Source organism: Staurois parvus, unplaced genomic scaffold (assembly GCF_062004578.1).
Source record: "Staurois parvus isolate SC_StPar_1 unplaced genomic scaffold, SC_StPar_1.0 ptg000011l, whole genome shotgun sequence".
NCBI lineage: Eukaryota > Metazoa > Chordata > Amphibia > Anura > Ranidae > Staurois > Staurois parvus.
The window spans coordinates 18,387,332-18,409,827 of NW_028317807.1; the positions used below are offsets into that span (position 1 = coordinate 18,387,332).

Here is a 22,496-nt window from a genome sequence, read left to right on the forward strand (position 1 = left end):
TATATTCACCCATCTAATGACGTAAGCCATTCAAAATTATGATGCAACTTCAGCTGCATATTGCGCAATTGATACTGGTGACCAATAGAAAATTGCATGTATACTGAGATGATGCAATATTAGCCTTTAATTGCATCACTTCACTGCATAAAAGCTGCAGTATCTGTAGCTGATTGTAGTTCGACAGCGTCTTTACATTTCGTTTTATGCTTATATAGGCTACTCAGTAATGCCTCGAACTTGTGTGAATAAAGCAGATAATTTCTGCTATATCTGCGGTGAAATAACTTTTATCTCACAAAAAAGGAGGATAGCAGGAATGATTAAGAAAGCCTACAACTTGTATTTTGACTGCAAGATAGGAGACCAGGACAAGAGCTGGGCACCACATATATGCTGCAATTCTTGTGGGACGGCACTGGAGCAATGGTTGAATGGAAAAAAGGCATCTATGCCTTTCGCTGTGCCAATGATTTGGAGAGAGCCAACAGATCATGTTAGTAATTGTTACTTTTGTATGGTGCCTCCAATTGTAAAAGGGCTAAATAAGAAGAAAAAGTTATCTGTGCACTATCCAAATATTCCATCGGCAATATGTCCAGTTCCTCATGGAGAGGGGCTACCAATTCCTAAAGCACCAGAATCCTTCAGGTTCTTCCTCACTTGACTCAACCACGAAGCGTGTAGTCACGTGCAGTTGTAAGGGTTAGCCCTTTCCTCGAATACAAGAGAAAAGCCAAGAGAAGCAAAACCGACACAAACTGAAGACAAAACTAGTGAGAATCCTAAGTATTAAAATGATTCAACTTAGCTTATGGCTATAATTTTTCTTGGTAATCCTATGCAATATATTATGCCATTTAGGCTTTGTTATGTAGTCAATATCACTTGCTTTATATTTGTGGAAAGACATCTATCTATATAATTATTGTGCATTATGTAGTCATTACGCCTATAGTAGAAAACTTTCTGTTTACAGAAAAACTAGAGCCAATTGACAAATTTCATTGTTATATTTGAACTCAGAATGTGAAATTCATTAAGAAATGGATCCTTTTGTTTCCAAAACTGGCAAAAAATAAAAATTTGTTGAACAGTGTAACCGGCATTTCCCTACTTACATGCGGTCAGCTGTGATTTGACATAGCTCATCACATGACTGAGCCGACTTCTTTGGTTCTTTCCATTGATCGGTGCTCCGCTGTGTCCGAGGGACACAGCACAAAGCCGATCTCCGCGCTGCGCACTCCCGGACCCGCGCATGCGCGGTTAGAATGGGAGGATGTCATATGAATGAGATTCTGTGAGCAGGTGTCTTTTATACACATAACAAGTTGTTGTTAGGAGCACCTTCCTAAATTGACAGGACTAATCTGTGTACCACATGAGCACATAGCCAGTCTGTGGGCTCCAGAATTATTGTCAGTTGGTAGGGGATCAAATACTTATTTTATTTGCTAAACTGCAACTCAATTTATAACATTTGTATCATGTGCTTTCTGGATTTGTGGTTGATATTCCATCTCTATCATTTAAAATACACCTATGAAAAAAATTATAGACCCTTCATTTCTTTGTAAGTGGGCAAACCTACAAAATATGCAGGGGATCAAATAATTATTTCCCCCACTGTAGATGGGCCAATGAGAGCTGCTTGTGTAGAGACCACTAGGTCTTTATACTTGCTAGCAGCTTTTATGGCAGTGAGCAGTTTTACTGTATGTTTAAAGTCATCCAGTCACTGTAATTAACCACTTGCCCTCCTGAGGATTTACCCCCCTTAATGACCAGGCCTCTTTTTGCTACTCGGCGCTGCACTAATTCAACTGATAATTGCGCGGTCATGCAATGCTGCACCCAAACAAAATTTACGTCCTTTTTTCACACAAATAGAGCTTTCTTTTGGTGGTATTTTTGATCACCTGTGCGCTTTTTATTTTTCACGCTATAAACAAAAAAAGACCAAACATTTTGAAGAAAACCAATATTTTTTAATTTCAGCTATAAAAAATATATAGTAAACTCAAAGTTAGTTATAAATTTAGGCCAAAATGTATTCTGCTCCATGTTTTTGGTAAAAAAAATCCCAATAAGTGTATATTGATTGCTTTATGTGAACGTTATAGCGTCTACAAACTATGGTATAGATACTGCAATTTACGCCATTTTTTTTGCGCTGCGCTAGTTTAACTGACAATTGTGCAGTCATGCAATACGTTACATACAGTTGCAAGAAAAAGTATGTGAACCCCTTAGGATTACGTGGAGTTTTGCATGAATTGGGCATAAAATGTGCTCTGAACGTCATCTGAATCACAACAATAGCAGAACACAGTCTGCTGAACATAATACTACACAAACATTAGATGTTGCCATGGTTTAATTGCACATAACATGTACACATTCACAGTGCAGGGAGGAAAAAGTATGTGAACCTTTGGACTTAATAACTGGTTGACCCTCCTTTGGCAGCAATAACCTCAACCAAACGTTTCCTGTAGTTGCAGATCAGACCTGCACAACGATCTGGAGTCATTTTGGACCACTCCTCTTCACAAAACTGTTTCAGTGTAGCAATATTCTTGGGATGTCTGATGTGAATCGCTCTCTTAAGGTCATGCCACAGCATTTCAATTGGGTTGAGGTCAGGACTCTGACTGGGCCACTCCAGAAGGCGTATTCTGTGCTGTTGCAGCCATTGTTTTGTTGAATTACTTGTACACTTTGGGTCATTGTCCTGTTGCATCACCCATCCTCTGCGGAGCTTCAGTTGGCGGACAGATGGTCGTATGTTTTCCTGCAAAATGTCTTGATAAACTCTGGAATTCATTTTCCCATCAATGACAACAATCCGTCCAGGCCCTGAGGCAGCAAAGCAGCCCCAAACCATGATGCTCCCTCCGCCATGTTTTACAGTGGGGATGAGGTTTTGATGTTGGTGTGCTGTGCCTTTTTTTCTCCACACATAGTGTTGTGTGTTCTTCCCAAACAACTCAATCTTGGTTTCATCTGTCCACAGTATATTTTGCCAGTAGTGCTGTGGAACATCCAGGTGCTCTTTTGCAAACTTCAAACGTGCTGCAATCTTCTTTTTGGACAGCAATGGCTTCCTCCGTGGTGTCCTCCCATGTACTCCATTCTGGTTTAATGTTCTCCTGATTGTAGATGTGTCAACAAAAATGTTAGCATGTGCCAGAGATTTCTGTAGGTCTTTAGCTGACACTCTGGGATTCTTCTTTACCTCATGCAGCATTCTGCGCTGTGCTCTTGCAGTCATTTTTACAGGACGACCCCGCCTAGGGAGAGTAGCAACAGTGCTAAACTTTCTCCATTTGTAGACAGTCTGTCTTACCGTGGACACATGAACATCAAGGCTTTTGGAGATACTTTTGTAACCCTTTCCAGCTTCATGCAAGTCAACAATTCTTGATCGTAGGTCTTCTGAGAGCTCTTTTCTGCGAGGCATGGTTCACATCAGACAGTGCTTCTTGAAACCAGTAAACCCAAAACAGGTGTGTGTTTTTTAAGGGCAGGACAGCTGTCAGCAACACATCCAATATCATCACACTGATTGGAGTCAAGGTTGGCTCACTCCTGGCTCCAATTAGCTCTGGGAAAAGTCATTAAGCTAGGGCTTCACATACTTTTTCCTCCCTGCACTGTGAATATTTACATGTTATGTGCAATTAAACTGTGGCAACATCTAATGTTTGTGTAGTATTATGTTCAGCAGACTGTGTTCTTCTATTGTTGTGACTTAGATGACGTTCAGAGCACATTTTATGCCCAATTCATGCAAAACTCCACGTAATCCCAAGGGGTTCACATACTTTTTCTTGCAACTGTATATGAAATTTACATCCTTTTTTTCCCACAAATTGAGCTTTCTTTTGGTGATATTTGATCGCCTGTGTGATTTTTATTTTTTGCGCTATAAACAAAAAAAGCCTGACAATTTTGAGGAAAAAAAACAATATTTTGGACTTTTTGCTATAAAACATGTCTAGTAAAAAAAAATTTAAAAATCAAATTTAGTCTGCGACATGTCTTTGCTAAAAAAAACCCTAATACGTGTAAATGAATTGGTTTACGTGAAAGTTATAGCGTTTACTAGGGGGCGGGGGTGTGTACTGCAGGGAACATCGCTGATCGGGAGAGATAAACTCTTCTCTTCCTATCAGCCTGTCAGGAGCTGTCAGGGAACTAACAGAGAGCAGAGCTACTGCAGCCCTGCTCTCTGTCAGTAATTGCCGCTAATCGCCGGGACACAGCCGGTAACGATCGGCTGTGACCCGGCGACTGACATCTGCGGCTGTGATCGGCGGGACAGGTAGGGCGCCCCCTACCTGTTTTGAAAACACACATTTTAAAACGTGGTTTTGCCCAGCTGTGCCGCCCTGCCAATGTATTTCTACAGTGACTGGGCGGCATGTGGTTAAAAGTGGGTTTAATATGCTTTTCTGCATTTTCAAAAAAAGTCAGCCCCTGTGTTGGATTAATATAATTGTTTTAATTTGGGCAAAGCTAAAGATAGACAAATAAAATGTGTTGTGAGTTAAAGAAATGACAGTGGGTAATGGCTTTTATATTCAAACAAGTATTGTTTGTATACTCATACTCCAAGAAGGAACTGAAAGACGTGCAGCTTCTCTACTGAGAGATTACAATAATTTATGACTGCACAAATAGTTTCATAAGTTGAATGAACTTCATTGTTTACCTGTTACAGAATTCCTATATTTCGCTAATTGTTTTTCAAATGGGAATACTCCCAAGTTAGCATTCCTTTATGTGTTGCCCTCTCAAGTTGCCGTGTGTTTAAATATTTTTATGGATTGCCTGAGAACAGATTGATACAAGTAATCACTTTGTCCCAGGGTCATTTCCCATTGCCATTAGTTGATGAAGAGGAATGACCCCTGAAAACATCATACAGTGAAAAAAGGTATTATTTCCTGTTCTTTGCTTTCAGCAAAGCTACCATGTCCCAGAAGCCACTCCAGTCAACTGTCTCTTCCCACCCCTGTCCCCAGTATACATAAAGCATGATCTTGCAGCCCCCCCCCCTCCTTCTTTCCTAGTCATAATCAGCTGCGCCTCTCCATTCAACTCCTAAATCGTAGCCAACTCTTCCCCAGCCTAGTCTACTGCTCCCCACAATCATCTCTCACTCAGTCTTCTGCCTTGGTACCCTGGCCAATGATCAGTTTGCACCAGCATCCCTCACTTCTCACAAACCACAGCTCTGCCTCCTATCCCATTGATCCATAGTCAGCTATCTCTTTCTCCCTTCATCATTTCATGATTGATTAGCTGCCATTTTGTCTTTGCTTGCATCCTATGTACTCAACATTTGGCTCCCACTCTGCTTTTTTTTGTGCTTTCCCCCCTCCCAAGTCAGCCTTTTCTGATACCTTGCTCTATGTTCCCTTCTTGCTCTGGCCCCTAATGAGATCCTTTTGCTTCTTTCTGGATTGTGAGTATCAGCTACAAATAATATGGCACTTTTGATCAAACATAACATGTTGATGTTTCAAAATGTTGTCCGATTGTACAGGGATACATATTATAGTATAGTGTAATCATTTTAAATATCTGAGGTCATAAAACTGTCTAGCTGAAAGTGGGTTTAAACAATACATATATCCAGTGAAGTGACTAGCTTCAGGTGATCCACAGAGATTAAACAAATCCTCCTATATAAGCTGTACCTGTTTATCTTCAGTCATTTCTCCTCTACATTAGTTCAAAGTTCTGAATTTACACAGCTGTTCTGAGCTTTCACAAAGCAAGGGATAGGGATCTAAAGTCACACAATGCATAGAGAGCTCTGACAGCTGATTGGAGGGAATCAACACAGCATACAGAAATCATGGAGAGTTGAGGGTGCCTATCTCTTGGAGACGGGAAAACCTTTCAGCAGTGACTTATATACTGTGGGTAGCACGGGAAGGAGACAGCAGAAAGAAATGACACTCAATGGTTTTGATTGAGACAAATACACACTACAGAAGGATGTGTTTTGTTAATATTTCATATCAGTGGTTTACCACCACTTTAAGTCTACCTGTTTATTAAACTGCATATTTTTTCAAGTCTTTTTTTAATCTGAAAGATATTTTGGGGGTTTCCTGTTCTTTTGCTTTACTCATCCTCTCATTCTTTTCTCCCCTTCCCCACTTTTTTTTCCTAGTTAAACATTACTGTATATACAGTGAAGGAAATAAGTACTTGATCCTCTGCTGATTTTGAATGTTTGCCCACTCACAAAGAAATGATCAGTCTAAAAATTGAATGGTAGGTGTATTGTAACACTGAGAGACAGAATAGAAACAAAAAATTCAAAAGAAATGCATGTCTAACAAATTATGCACCGATTTGCATGTTCATGAGGGAAATATGTGTTTGATCCCCTTGTTGGCAATCACAGAGGTTAGATGTTTCCTGTAGTTGGCCACCAGGTTTGCACACACCTCAGGAGGGATTTTGGCCCACTCCTCTTGGCAGATCCTCTGCAAGTCATTAAGGTTTGGTGGCCGACGTTTGGCAACTCCAACTTTCAGCACCTTCCACAGATTTTCAATTGGATTAAGGTCTGGAGACTGGCTAGGCCACTCCAGGACCTTAATGTGCTTCTTCTTGAGCCTCTCCTTTGTTGCCTTGACCGTGTTTTGGGTCATTGTCATACTGGAACACCCATCCACGACCCATTTTCAATGCCCTGGCTGAGGGAAGAAGGTTCTCACCCAAGATTTAACGGTACATTGCCCCGTCCATTGTCCCTTTGATGAGGTGCACTTGTCCTGTCCCCTTAGCAAAAAAACACCCTCAAAGCAGAATGTTTCCACCACCATGTTTGACAGTTGGGATGGTGTTCTTGGGGTCACAGGCAGCATTCCTCCTCCTCCAAACACGGCGAGTTGAGTTGATGCCAAAGAGCTTGATTTTGGTCTCATCTGACCACAACACTTTCAACCAGTCCTCCTCTGCATCATTCAGATGTTCAGTGGGAAACTTCAGACAGGCCTGGACATGTGCTTTCTTGAGCAGTGGGACCTTGTGGGCACTGCAGGATTTCAATCCTTGTCGGCGTAGTGTCTTACCAATTGTTTTCTTGGTGACTGTGGTCCCAGCTGCCTGGAGATCATTGACAAGATCCTGACGTGTAGTTCTGGGATGATTCCTCACTGTTCTCATGATCAGTGACACTCCACAAGGTAAGATCTTGCATGGTGCACCAGACCTAGGGAGACTGACAGTTGTTTTGTGTTTCTTCCATTTGCAAATGATTGCACCATTTTCACCTTCTCACCAAGCTGCTTGGAAATAGTTTGGTAGCCCAGTCCAGACTTCTGTAGATCCACAATCTTGTCCCTGACATCCTTGGACAGCTCTTTGGTCTTTGCCATGGTGGAGAGTTTGGAATCTGATTGTTTGATTGCTCCTGTGGTCAGGCGTCTTTTATACAGGTAACAAAATGAGATTAGCAGCACTCCCTTTAAGAGACTGCTTCTAATCTCAGCTTGTTACCTGTATGAAAGACACCTGGTATCCAGAAATCCTGCTGAATGATAGGGGATCAAATACTTATTTCCCTCATAAACATACAAATCAGTGCATAATTTGTTAGACATGCATTTCTTTTGAATTTTGTGTTGCTATTCTGTCTCTCAATGTTACAATACACCTACCATTTGATTTTTAGACTGATCATTTCTTTGTGAGTGGGCAAACATTCAAAATCAGCAGAGGATCAAATACTTATTTCCTTCACTGTAGGTGACCTGGTACACTTAACGTTACATTTATTATCTGGTATGTTTGAAATTTTTTTTCAGAGCAGCAAGGTATATGGTGTTGAGTACTATCCTAAAATAAAACTACAAATAAAGTATATTTGATTGTATATGTGGCTCCTAATGTCTGTTTTCATGTTATTTAGAAGTTATTTTGCATATTTAATTTAGGAGGACATGTTTGGAAAACACATCTTACAGGTGTTGCATTGAGATGACTCATTGGAATGGGCTGCCAATGAACCAGAACCAACACCTTAATGTGTTACCATATGTTGCAGTGAGCTGCAGCACATGTGTACTGCCTTTTTTCCTTTGCATATCATTAGAAATGAATGGCTCCACAATGCAGTAACATGTACAGTATGTATTTGGCAATATTTTGTGTTGTCTCAGAGCATAGGTGTAAAGGGGCCTTTAATTATTATTACTATTATTATTATACAGAATTTATATAGCGCCAACAGTTTGCGCAGCGCTTTACAAAATGAAGGTAGACATTACAGTTACAATACAATTTGGTACAAGAGGAAACAGAGGGCCCTGCTCATTAGAGCTTACAATCTAGGAGGAAGGGTGGAGTATGGTATTGTCCTAGAAGCAACTGCTAGTAGAGAATACAGTTAATGCACCCACATGGAAGAAGGCAAACCACATGGCAACTGTAATTATTAAAAATAACCTGTCACTTTGCCAAATCAGGGCGAAATGGCAGTTCTTTTGAAAGGCCATTGTGCACTCATACTTACCTTCCCTGCACTCCCCCACTGCAGTGTTTGCTGGCTGGGGCTCTGAATCTAATTACTTTGTCAGTCCATGTTGAAGCTTTAAACAGGGAAATTACCTTCTCCCCTCCTCCATATGACATGTTAGAGCCTGGTAAATGTCTGCTTGGGCCCTAAGCACTGCATCCTGGGGGAAAATACCAGGTATTTGTGAAGAATCTGAGAGATGAATGGAGCATTTAGGAGAGCAGCATCTATGGGCATCAGTAGTGGGGGGCGTCACATTGTCTTGAATGGGCAAGGCGATTTTTTATCTGATACCTGGGGTCATACTGAAATCAAGGGTCACTTTATTTAGAGTACAAAATTAATTTCAGCAGCGCAAGTAGATGGATGTACATTCACATGGATCTCTACCGACCTGTATATTCAATACAGCCTCTTGGCTTTTGGTATTCAAAACAATATTTAGCATTCACCAAATTAGAAAAAATGAAATGCAAGTTAGGGAAGGAAGCAATAGATAACATACTCTATAGCTGCTGTATTGGCTTTTATTTAATGTAGCATATGGATTAATCTTGTTGTAAAAATGTCAAACATTTTAACCAAGACATCACTATTGATCTTGATATAAATGGTAACTTTTATTTTTCATTTTTGAAGAAGTGTGGAAGGGTTGGAGCTCTTGAGTGTCTATGTACCCATGTTAACTTTTTGCCTATAATTTTTTGTAAGAGTTGGGCTGTAATGTACCATATTAGATCTTAAAAAGTATTTTATTTAATATTTTTCCTACAGTTTAAGAACCTCAAATCCTCCCAAACACTTTGCTTTTAGCTAAAGCTATTTTTTCACAAGTGTTGAACCTAAGTAGCTGCTATGTCTCCTCCTAACATTCACAATGCTCTAAACACTGTTTGAAAGCTGATCTAACTTGCAGAATACAGAGTGAAGTGTTTGTATAAAGTAAGAGGTAGAACTATAGTAATATTCCATGTACAGTGATTATGTGTGTCTGAAACAATAACAGATACTCAGTTGCACATGTGCAACTTTTCAATCATTCTTTATATGGTGCAGCTACATATCATGTTTACATTACAGCCTGACATTTGTAATCATAAGGTAGAACTGATGATAGGCTTACTTTAAACCAGTGTAAAGTCTTTTCGTCTGTTCTGGGGAAATTTTTCTTGGTACAGAAAATACAGATATTTAAAGTGGACTTTCCCCCATAATACTAAACCTGCTGCAGGCACCTGGGAATCCTGTTCCCCAAACATCTGCAAGTCAGTGGATATATCAGTTAGGAGTCATGCACATGGCTGTACAGGGGCCGTGCATAACCTGCATAATCACTCTCCCAGTACCAGCAGCTGCTGTGTACAGCCATCCTTTGAAATGAATTAGAAGATGTGGCTGTACCCGGTTGTGCCCCTGAGGCTGCATATAGCATCCACACAGGGACATAGATATACTCTGATTGCAGATAGTGTGAGGGCACCTCCGGGGACAGAGGGGGGTATGGAAGAGTATATAAAGAGTAAAAAGCGCCTTAGTATAAATAAACAAGCTGCTATGCACAGAATTAGGTACCAATACCCTATGAAAGAGACAATGTATATAGCAAGTGCAGCGCTCGTAGCTAATAGAGTAAATAGATGAAATACAGTATCATAGGTCCAATTAGATTCAAATAAATGTAAGGAGCAGTCCCATAAATATAAATAAATCAGGATGATAAAATGGAATAATCAAAGGTGACTTCGTTGTCCGGGTAGAGGTGGAAATGAAATGCGCACTCACCGGACGCGCATATTAAATGCGCCTTGTATGTATTAATCCTGATCTTAGGTGGTAGGAGGTCTTCCTTCTGTTGGAACCCAGATGAGTTGTCCTTCTCACTCAGATATGCCTGTGTGGTCCTGGTGGGTGCTGTCACTCCCAATGGACTGGGTGGTAGGTGGTGATCCGTCTCAACACTGGACCTGTAGGCTAGAGTACTCCCCCAGGGGACAACAAGGATACTCCCATAGTGTAGTAGGTTAAATTTTATTAAATAAAAAGGTGCATCACATTTGAAAGTGTAAAAAACCGTTGCAGACAGTTGTCTGTAAGAGGACTGACCAGCTGGTATATTGTAATGGCCGCCGAAGCTCCACGATGCTCCGGAGGAGCCACACCACGCCGTGACGTCACGCCGCCGGAGCATCGTGGAGCTCCGGCGGCCATTACAATATACCAGCTGGTCAGTCCTCTTACAGACAACTGTCTGCAACGGTTTTTTACACTTTCAAATGTGATGCACCTTTTTATTTAATAAAATTTAACCTACTACACTATGGGAGTATCCTTGTTGTCCCCTGGGGGAGTACTCTAGCCTACAGGTCCAGTGTTGAGACGGATCACCACCTACCACCCAGTCCATTGGGAGTGACAGCACCCACCAGGACCACACAGGCATATCTGAGTGAGAAGGACAACTCATCTGGGTTCCAACAGAAGGAAGACCTCCTACCACCTAAGATCAGGATTAATACATACAAGGCGCATTTAATATGCGCGTCTGGTGAGTGCGCATTTCATTTCCACCTCTACCCGGACAACAAAGTCACCTTTGATTATTCCATTTTATCATCCTGATTTATTTATATTTATGGGACTGCTCCTTACATTTATTTGAATCTAATTGGACCTATGATACGGTATGGAAGAGTATTCCAGGAACTACAGGAAGAGGGAATTCTCTGCCCTTACTAACAATAACCGCAGGGAGAAGTGTGCTGATCAGAAACATTGATGAATGAATTCAAGGACACCGAAGCCTGCAGTAAACGGTAAATATTGAATTTGTATTGTCCTTTAAAACATATTGAAAGGTGCCTTTACTTTATGCTTGAGTATCCATGTGAAGGTTCGCTTTAAATCCTGCACTTTGAAATAATACATATAACACATGCACCTTTAGAATGGATGGTTTGACTATGAAGAAATGAATCTATCAGTGGTAAATTATACAGTATTCTTCTAAGCTTTATGTTGCTAGTAACAGCACTAGAAACTTGTTGTCTTTCACAGGTGACAAGTGACAGGGTACCTGCACTCAACAAAGACTTTCTATTGCAGATCCTGGAACCAACGTAGTACCGGGAGTCCACGCTTCCTGGTGTCTTATTTGTTATTAACAAGCCTCTGTTTCTAAGAATTCACAACGCTTTGGGATCCTAGAATTAGAATGGCTTTAAATGGGATTTAGTTTACAGTTCTGCAATTGAAAAATCTAACAGATTTTACAAATTATATGGCCAAAAAGTATCTGGGCACCCTTTTCAATGTTAAGAGTTCAGGTGCTGTAACTCACCCATTGTAACAAGTGCACAAAACCAAGTACATAGTCATGCAATCCCCATTGATAAATATTGGCAGCAGAATGGGTTGTAAACATTTAGGATCTATTGGAACACCGACTGCGAGCCAGGTCCACTCCTTCCACATCAGTACCTGACCTCACCAATGCTCTTTTGGCTAAATGGGTACACATTCTCAGACACACTGCAAATTCTTGTGGAAAGCCTTCCTCTTAATGCCCTCAACTTAGCTTTGGAAAGGGACATCCTCCAAACTCATATAGGTGTCATGCACGTGTCCAAAAAACGTACAGTATGTCCATACAGTATATGAATATACAAATAAAACCCCCCCCAAAAAACTGAAAATGTTTGATTCACTAAAGCTGAACAGATTAAAAAAAACAGACATTAATGCAGCATGGTTTTTATTTTTTTATGCAAGCAACGTAAGTTGGTCAAGTACAGGTACTATCAGTCTCTTGCTGTCCTTGTATAGTGCTTTGAAGAGAGCAACCCAGTCACATGACCAAGCTCTCCTTTCACTGCATTGTGTTTTCCTTAGAATTATGAATGCACTGTAACAGACAACACAGACTCCATACTGCTCCCTGAATTTTTTTGAATCACTGAAATCATTTGCTGGGTGGGGAGCTTTTCATCAACAGAGAATAGGAACCTGGTTAGATCTGAGGTTTACCTTACAGCAGGATAAGGACCCTACATACAGCTAAAAGCACTGAACTGATTTCAAACCAAGAACGCATATCAGTCAGATTGGCCTTGTTAAACTCAATTCAATTGAGAATATGTGTCAAAATTAGCACATTTCTCTGACAGAGGAAGAACAATTTGACAAGATAAAAAGGTAACACTGCAGGACTCAGATGTGCAAAGCTGAGAGGGTGCATACATATGTAACTAACAAATGTCTGTTTTTGTTTGATTAAACTTTGCTACCCCACAAAAAATATTTTATACCTTCATAGTGTTAAGTATACAGTGTAAATTAAATGGTTAAAAACATACCATAAATAGAAAAACATAAACCGGAAACACAGGGCCAAAAATGATGTATTTATTTTGTGGGTGAAGTATACTGTTTTTTAAGGGATTTTAGGCTTGCAAAGTTTAATGTCTTTTCCAATTTCAGCAGAAACTGATAAACTCTTCTTACCCTGCAGTTTTGCTTTGCGTCAAGCACTAAAGCATTTAGCTTAACATCTGTTTACAAAGCAACTAATACTCGATGGCTTTTTGTTCAGCTGAGAAAGAAAATACTGTATAGCTTGTTGATGATCACCACACATAGATGGCACTTATTTATCAATTTACACTATTCAGTATATAGCATGAAAACGTACCTGCTTGTAGAATTCTCTTCAAAGGGATACAGGATCTCTCCATTGTTGCATATTTCACAGATGAAGCCTTTCTGACTACAGAGACTGCAGCTGTACACATGGGATGTGGCAAACTTGATCACCTTCATGAGAAAGGGAGCCAACTTGCCTTCAACAACCTGTGTAAATAAAATATGAAGTGTGAACTTCCTTGAAACTACAAAACAATCTGATTTATCTGAGTTTGTTATGGTTTACAGGAAAGAAAAGAGTAAATCTTCTACCAGCAGTATGCACATTCATGTAGGTTAAGGCCAAAAATCATAAAACCGGATTGTCTCTTTTACCACATTAAAGTGTAAATGTGGAAATGCTACGTACTATAAAGTATTTAAATATTTTTGACACACTGTAAGTAAGCTTTAAAGCAAGTCCTCACTGAAATTTAGTTGCACGCACTGTAGAGCAATTCATCCACTGAATTTTCAGCAGAAACACTGAACTGAAGTCATACAAGTCATTTTCTCTGCCCAAGCAACTGCCCTGTGCTAAATTAGCTATAAGAAAGCTTTGAGGCAGGCAAGTCATTGCTTGGACGGGGGAAGTGGTTACAGTGTGTGCCAAAATGACTAAGGGCCCTCTGTAGATTATCCACAGCCCTTAATGTTCTTCTAAAAAGCAATCCGTGATACACTGATTTGCAGAGAAGGTTGACAGGTGGCTGGGAAGACCACCACTGTGCTGCAACCACACACAGTGCACCCAGTTGCAGGGCGGCCCTACTCACTTGAATGGGTCATGTTTGGCGGTGGTACTGCCCACCAAACACAACAGGGGGTGTATTTATTGGAATGGCAAGTGTGCAACCCCCTACAGCTACTTTGTTAGATTATTAGGAGGCAGTCTGAAGAGGTAAAATCACGTCTCCCCCTATTTTAGTGCCCCTTGGATGCATGCCTAAATGAGCTCAGAATTAATTCAGTAACTTTGGCATTGCCAGATCTGACTGAACTCCCATGCATGCGCGGGAGTGACGTTATCCCTGCCCGGCAAAAGACAGCGTACGGCGCTTGGGACCTGGAAGCCAGCCACTCGAAGATGTCAGATGTCCGGGCGGGGAGCAGAGGGACGCCGCATCGCTGGAACAGAGGTTAGTATTGTTCCGCTTTAAGGGGCAACGCCAGAAAATATTGGCAAAATCAACGAGTGAATAGCAAGAACACCAACACTCGGCTGTAAACAAAGGGTAGATAGAGGACAGTTTGGCTAGTGAATAAAACTTAAAATTAATCTTTAGCCAAGACCAAATGAGTGAAGGGGTAATCCCGCATGTCCTTCTAGTCCTTCCCCTGAAAGTCAGGGACATCCACTATCCATTTAGCTTCACACTTTGCAACAGAAGGAGGAATGGTAGGGAAGAGTTCCTTAAAGATCATGGATACTGGCTTAGTTAGGTCATCGCTTAATTGCCTTCATAGTAGTAGAAGTTGGACTTTGATGATGATCCCATGATATGGCAAGAATTTGAGGCTCTCATAGGATCCCAAGGTTGCAGCCCCAACACCATGGCCGAGTCGCCGTCATCACCCAACAGCCAATGTTTACCGAAAACCATCTGTCAAGTAGTATTTAGATAGGTTGGGAAGAGCTAATCCCCCTTGACCCCACGGTTCCTGTAACGCCCTCAGCCCCATCCGGGGAGAGGAAAGACCCCAGATGAAGGAGCTAAAGAGACCATGTATCTGTTTAAAGTACCTTTGTGGGACCTATACTAGAGCATTATGAAGAAAGTACAAGAATACTGGGAGTATTTTCATTTTGATTAAATTAATTCCCCCTAGCATGGAGAGGGAAACTTATTGAAAATAGTCTGACACTCTCGCTGTGATCTGTATTCCCAGATAAGTGAATTGCGAGACCCATTATAACAGAAGTTGTTAACCTGTTGCAGCAGTGACACCTGAATTTAGTGGAAGGATATTGGACTTAGCCCAATTTACCTGTAAGCCAAAGCCAATCTAGCAAAATCATCAAAGATATGGAACATTGCTCGCAGGGAGGGACCAGGTTAATTTAAAAACAAGAGGAGGTCATCGGCATATAGAGCCAGGCATTCCTTAATACCCACCACCTCCACCGCCTGAACCTCAAGAATATGTACATTCTTGAATGATCATAGCCTGGCTACAGATTCATTTTAACCCCTTTGCACCAACGCCTCCTGGTCCTTTAAGGGGTTTGAGACTTTGGGAGGATGGGCAGGGTTTAGGGTCATGTGACCACCGTGATTGTCTGTCACGGCAGCCATATGATCAGAAAGCTCCCAACCACAAGTAGCAATCGGGACCTTTCAGTAAGGTGTTGGTAAAAGTGCCATAAACATGCAGGCTCTCCGCACATTTTGTTTACATTGGGTGTGCAAATATGTGGTCCCTTGGCACCAAGGCCCAGCCACCGAGAGGCTGCAGGCAGATACCGCTCTGGTGAAAAGTACTTGGAAGTGTCGGGACTGTCAATTCCGGATAGTTTATGACGTCACTTCTGGCCCACGGATCGGAGGCTTGGAACAGATGCTAGCCCACGGAGGTGGTGTGGTGATTAACATTTAATATAGGCTGTATACACTGGTGCCGGTATTATAGGTACTTTGCAATGTGAGTGTACATTATTTTTTACTTTTGTATGTGGATACCTCTAATAAATACTACACTTAGATGCTTTTAATGGATGTTCCCTGCTTCATTACTGAGTGTGCTATATTAAGCTGATCGTTTGAAGAAGGATATGGAAACTACTCCTTGACAAAAAGCACCCTTGGGCGATCATACGCTGTTTGACCTACCTGTAAAAAGGGGGTCAAAACCCTCTGGTGAGTGCACACTTTTTTATGGACACAAGTGGTGTTGAGTTATTAACTCTGGTGGACTTTTATTCTATTTTATTTTAAGTTAATAATTTTGCACAAATATGTGTATAGGAATTTTTTATGTATTGTTAGGAATATTGCAAGTGCCTATCTTTATATATACCGTACTGTATTACCAGTGTGTGTAGGGGCAGCTGCGTAATTGGAATTTATATTTCCACTGTTTACACTTGTATATTTGTTTTTTTGTATTGGAAAAGCGCCACTGTATTGGTAATATAATTTTCTGAATAGTAAGTGAGCGTAAATCTCCCAAATCCAGACACATACAAACAATACAAAGTAGTTTTACAACAGAATAGTGCAGAATAGAAACCATTGTTACACTTATGTCTATTAACACGCGATATTACTCCTTATGCTGTCTAGATCAAGCTTTCTCAACCACGGTTCCATGGAACCCTAGGATTCCTCCAGAGTTTGCTAGGGGTTCCTTGAGCAATAAGAAATTTCTGCCTCTCAGATAAAGTTCACACTGACACCACTGATCTTTTTAGCTAGCGGAATTCTTCTCATTGACCACAAGTGTAAGCTGCATTATTTCCATGGACCATCACACTAATGTATCAAGAGTTGTAAGGTAATTTTAGCAAGGGCTCCGTGAGATTGGGAAGTTATTTCAAGGGTTCCTCTGTGTTGAAAAAGTTGAGAAAGGCTGGTCTAGATGATGGGTGTCAGCATAAATAACAACTCCCTGCTCCAAGCACTCAAAATGCTTGGTTGGAGTTGGAGTCTTCTGCCAGTAGTCTGCTGCTACTAAAGACTCTGCTGCCATCTTTGCCTGGCCTTACTAAATTATATTGCTGTTTTTCCTGACTATGACCTGCTTTTAAAGTGTTACTAAACCCAGGACCCCGCATTAACTATATCTGGTCTCCCACCAATGCAATTATTTTAGTAACTATAAACTGCTAAATACCTTTTCTCATCAGCAGCTAGAGCAGTCTTGGGACTTCTACTATCAGTATCCAGCTGAGCACTAGATAAAGCTTGTAGAATGAGTTTTCATTCTCCTCTCAGTGCCCTATGAGATTGCATAACCCCTGACCCACTGTCAGGACAGTACTGATTGGTCCTGTGCTGATCACATGCACTCTCCCAAGAAAAGGAAAAAACTCTTTAGCAGTAGTCACCAAACTGAGCATGTGCAGAGTTTTCCCGAGGCTCTGTCCTATCAGGAGATAAAATGAGGAATGTGGAAGAAGGGGAAAATCACAGAAGACAGGATCAAACGTCCATTTTACACAATGCAGAGGATTAACCCCTTAGGTTCCACAGTGAGTATAACAAGCATGTTTTACTGCATATATAGACTGATTTTGTTGTGGGTTTAGTAACACTTTAAATTCTGTTTTTTTTTTTTATTGTGCAACGGATTCCTGATATAGAAAACCAAATGGGCCTGTTTAAACTTTGGCTTGGGCGGTCTCCAAGGATTGCCGGGTGTCTAGAAAAACTGTCAGAAGTGACTCATGCATATAGCAAACTGGATACGAGGATATGCTTTTTTTTAATTTTCATCTGATGCTTACAACCACTTTAAGAGCCAATCGTGTTTGCGAAATAAAGACACGCCAGCTGAAAAGCATTCAGAAATGCACAGCTGAGTGGAAGAAGGCAAAATTCCTATAGCACTCACTGGTAAACAGTTCTATTGATTCTAATTTAGGCTCTGTTCACACGGCAAAGGATCCAACTTTTGAGACCCCAAGTTGCATGACATGTAAAATTCAATGACTTTAGTAAAGGTTCATGCACTACTCTGGTGCGACTTGTGTACGATTTCAGCTCCTAGACTCTAATGTCACAACAAAGTCGACTGTCGCAGAAGTGTGAACCGAGCCTTAATAATAATTGAATGTTTTTTATAGGATTCTTAATTTCTTCAGATGTTTCACACACACAACTTTTTACCTTTACAAGCTGACTCTTGGTTTTGAAAACCAAATGGGTCTGTTTAAACTTTGGTTTTGTATTAGAATTACTGCAGTTTTTAAGACATTGGGCCATGACCCTTGGTTAGTCTTGCTTGCACTTCTGTTTTTTTTTTGCTTTCCCCACATAAAGAAATGCACAGCTGATGTAATTGAGTGGAAGTAGGCAAAATTCCCATAACACTCACTGCTAAACAGTTCTATTGATTCTAATTTAATAACAATTAACTAGTGTTTCTGGGATTCTTGCTCCACTCTCTTTAGATGTTGGGCACAGACAAATCTCTTACCATTACGTTGAGAATGTAATCCCAGCAGGAGCTAAATCAGTGACTCATAGGATGAAATAGCCAATGGCCCAAAGGTCGGTGGTTCAAGTCAGCATAGGTCAACTGGGATAAAAAGCGTCTGTAGAAGTTGTTGTAGTTCATGCATTCATTTAGCTGTTAATCTTATTTTATTTACATGGGCCTTTTCACAGTAGTGCAATGATCATACAAACATGGCAAATGTTATTTTTTGGCATGTTGTCTTTAAAGCATATGTACCATCTCGCTAAAAAAATCTCATATAAAACGTTAGCATATTAATTTTATGAGTAATTTTCCTAAATCTGCAGCTTTCATTATTAAGCCTGGTGACTCTGCCATGAAGGTCCATGCTCAGGCACTTCCTATTATAAGGATACAATCCTACTGTATATTCCTTTCTCCCAACCCTGCTCTTGCATTGTCAGTCAAAGAGTCCTTCAAACTGCCCTAAGAAATGCTATGCAACTGTTGCTGGAGCGCATCCATATAAAGAAGAAGAGGTTGCAAAGAAGCCAAAGGGGATTAGCAGCACTAAGATGCAGCAAAGGAGGAAAAGAAAATGAAAAAAAAAGTATTTTATTTAAATAAATTGTGCATTATTTATCATACACAATGCTTTAGGACAACCTTTCTCAACCAGGGTGTCCAGGCACCCTGGGGTGCCTTGAGGTCTCTTCAGGGGTGCCTAGACAAAATATCTAAACATTTCCCAAAACTTGTATACAAGCCAGAGGGTGCCTTCTAGTTACACAAAGCCACAAGTTTTCATTGCGCACTATTACGACCTTCTAGCCTCAGGCATCCTGACAACCAATTACATCATCAGTTGATGAGGAGGATGTCAGATGCCTGCAAAGCATCCTAGTTTGACCCTCCTCTGATCCTTTCCATCAGTGCTGGGGTCACATCAGCTCAGTAATAGAGAAAAACTGAGGGAGAAGAGAAACATTGGAATACTAGTCATTACCAGTGTGCAAAGGTTTCTTTGCTTTGGAAGAATAAATCTCCTCTAATGTTGAGTGTCCTACATGTGTGGATGTTGCTGCGTTATACAAAACTATTAGAATAGGTTTCCACATTTTAGAATGGAGTGCCTCAAGACTGTCCATAATTTTAAAGGGTGCCTTGACTAACAAAAGTTTGAGAAAACACTTGCTTTAGGATAGTATATCATTTAGTTACAATTTACATATTATTTACCTGTAAAGCCATTTTGCTGCATATCTGGTGATGCTGAATTTCTTAACCTTATTTATTTTATATTATGTATATATATTTGGTCATTTAACCACTTTCTGCTCTGTCACAGTAGACTTACTGTGACCGAGCGGCTACTGTAGGCTCAGCAACATAAATAAATGCTGGAAGCTTGCGTCTAAATCTGGGGAGCACATGCGTGTGCCTGCTTTTGACCCACGCTAGTTTTGGACACATCCCGATTTTGGCAGCAGGTCCCGGCCATTGATTTATGGCTGAGACCTGTCGTTTGGCTGTGTCCAAGGTGTTTACAAACTAAGGCTATGTATACAAACATAGGGCTGTGTTTACGAACAACATAGGGCTCTGTACACAGAGCAGAGATCTTGAAGATTCTTTTCTCTGCAAAGCAGGGAGAAAAAACAGCCACATTTATTAGTAAAAGCAGTGCATATCACACATTACACATTTTTAGGCACACAGTTAACCCTTTGATTTCCCCTAGACGTTATCCCCTTCCCAGCCAGTGTCATTATTACAGTGACAGTATTAGCACTGATCACTGTATTAGTGTTACTATTGATGTCAGTTAGTGTGCCTCCCAGCCAGAGACAGATAGGACCAGATTTCCCACCACACTATCACAGTCCCACTACGAGTCGCTGATTACAACCATTAGCAGTATAGAGTCATAGCTGTTTAACCACTTGCCCTCCTGAGGATTTACTCTCCTCCCTGACCATGCCATTTTTTGCTTTACGGCGCTGTGTTACTTTAACTGACAATTGCGCGGTCATGCAAGTCTGCACCCAAATGAAATTTACGTCCTTGTTTCCCACAAATTGAGCTTTCTTTCGGTGGCATTTGATGACCTGATTTGATTATTAAAAAAAACCCGACAATTTTGAGAAAAAAAAACAAACAATATTTTCGTCATAAATGTAGGCCAAAATGTATTCTGCTACATGTCTTTGCTAAAAAAATCCCAATACATGTAAATTAATTGGTTTACGTGAAAGTTATAGTGTTTACAAATGGCAGTATAGATACAGGGTTTTTTTTTTTTACTAGTAATGGAGGTGATCAGCAACTTAAAGCGGGACTGCGGCGGGCATTCTGACAATGGGGGGAACTGATTTGGTGTCACTGACATCCCCAGTGACACCAATGCAGTGATCAGTGCTAAAAAAAAAAAAAAGCACTGACACTGTACTAAGGGCACTGGGCAGGAAGGGGTTAACATGAGGGGCGATCAAAGGGTTAAATGTGTGCTGTTTTACTTGTGTCTGTGTGTGTGTTTTACACTGTAATCACACTGCTTTGCATGGCTGTGCTGTTTACATACAGTTCTCCTCCCTGTCGGAGATGCTCAGCAATCATGCGCACGGGCACCCCCTACCCGGCATTGCAAAATCACGTATATATACACTTGATTTTGCACAGCCGTGCCGCCCTGTAGCAGTATATCTGCTGTAGGGCGGTCGGGAAGCAGTTACATTTCGAGTATATATACCATAGTTTGTAAATGTTATAACTTTCACACAAACCAATTAATATACACTAACTGTTTTTTTTTTCACCAAAGACATGTAGCAGAATACATTTTGGCATAATATGAAAATTTTTTTTTTTTTTTTATTGGGCATGGGCAGAAAGTAGAAAATATTTTTTTTCAAAATTTAGTTTTTTTGTTTATATATTAAAAAATAAAAACCCAGTGGTGATCAAATACCACAAAAAGAAAGATTTATGTGTTTGAAAATAAAATGACAAATTTATTTTGGGTACAGTTTTGCATGACTGCACAATTGCCAGTTAGGCCTCATGTACACAGCTGCTCCTAAATGTGAGTTTAGGAGCTTTTGGCTTTTTTTGCTAAAGCCCCGAAACTCAACTCAATTAAAGCCTATGTGCCCATGTACACATAGGCTTTTACCAGAGTTTAGGAGCAGCAGAGTTTATAGGCAGTTAAACTTTCCTCTTCTGAACGCAGAATAATTGCGTTCAGGAGAGGAACTTTTTGGCCAGAAAATGCTAAGTGCGTGTAAGCGTGGATAAACGCTAGCCTCGTTTATGCATGTCAATGGAAAATACTCTGGCCAATCAAATGAATAAATGTCCAAGCGCTAAACGCAGGTAAATGTGGCTAAACGTGGTAATGCATTTACAAGCGTTTTTGCCACGTTTAGTGTTTTTATGCTGCCAGGAGAGTTTAAAGACTAGGTGAGTTCATGTGTACATGAGTCCTTAAAGTAGGGCAGTGCTGAATAGCAAAAAATGCCCTGGGGAAAAAAACCTTCCGGAGGTCAAGTGATTCATATTTAAGTGTATGCATAGCCTAACCTTGTCCCTGGAAGGTAATGTACTTCATAGTGTGTAATTATTATCTATGAAATTACCATCTATACTGATGCATAGTGATGAGCACGATAGTGAACATACACAAAATAGGTACACAAGTCCCACCTTAGTACACGCATATGATCATCCCACATGTCGATAACCTATATCTTCCCGGATACTTTAATACCCCAAGCTATAACTGTAGAATGACTGATCCAGCTACGATGTTCACCAATAAAATGGAAGCACAACTATAACTGCTACCCAAATGATATGTAAGCCAAACATGTATATTCTTTGCTTTATATCCTTCCAGCTAATGCAAGGTTAATGGATCTATTTGCATCTCAGAGTAAAGTGAGTAGGATGGAGAACATCCAGACAACACATGCTACCTGTTCAAGGTGCTACAGATTTTGCTATAAATATAGAGTAAGATGACATCCTTTCACTAGATCCATTACAGCTGGGGAGCAACATTATGACTGTATAGGAGATGTCGGGTGTCATATCATCTAATGCAAGGCTAGTCAAAACAATATAAAGTGCAAAATTTGAGCGCCATATAATG

The 22,496-nt window shown here is 40.6% G+C and overlaps 1 protein-coding gene across 3 annotated transcripts in view; it reads right to left on the reverse strand.

Moving 5' to 3' along the window:
* Positions 1-22,496, reverse strand: part of PLEKHM3 (pleckstrin homology domain containing M3) — a 250,326-nt gene that overhangs the window by 50,031 nt on the left and 177,799 nt on the right. For all 3 annotated transcript variants that reach the window (XM_089671288.1, XM_089671285.1, XM_089671298.1), the window contains exon 7: positions 13,236-13,393. In XM_089671288.1, coding sequence (XP_089527414.1) covers positions 13,236-13,393 — 158 coding nt within the window. The remainder of the gene's footprint in view (positions 1-13,235; positions 13,394-22,496) is intronic.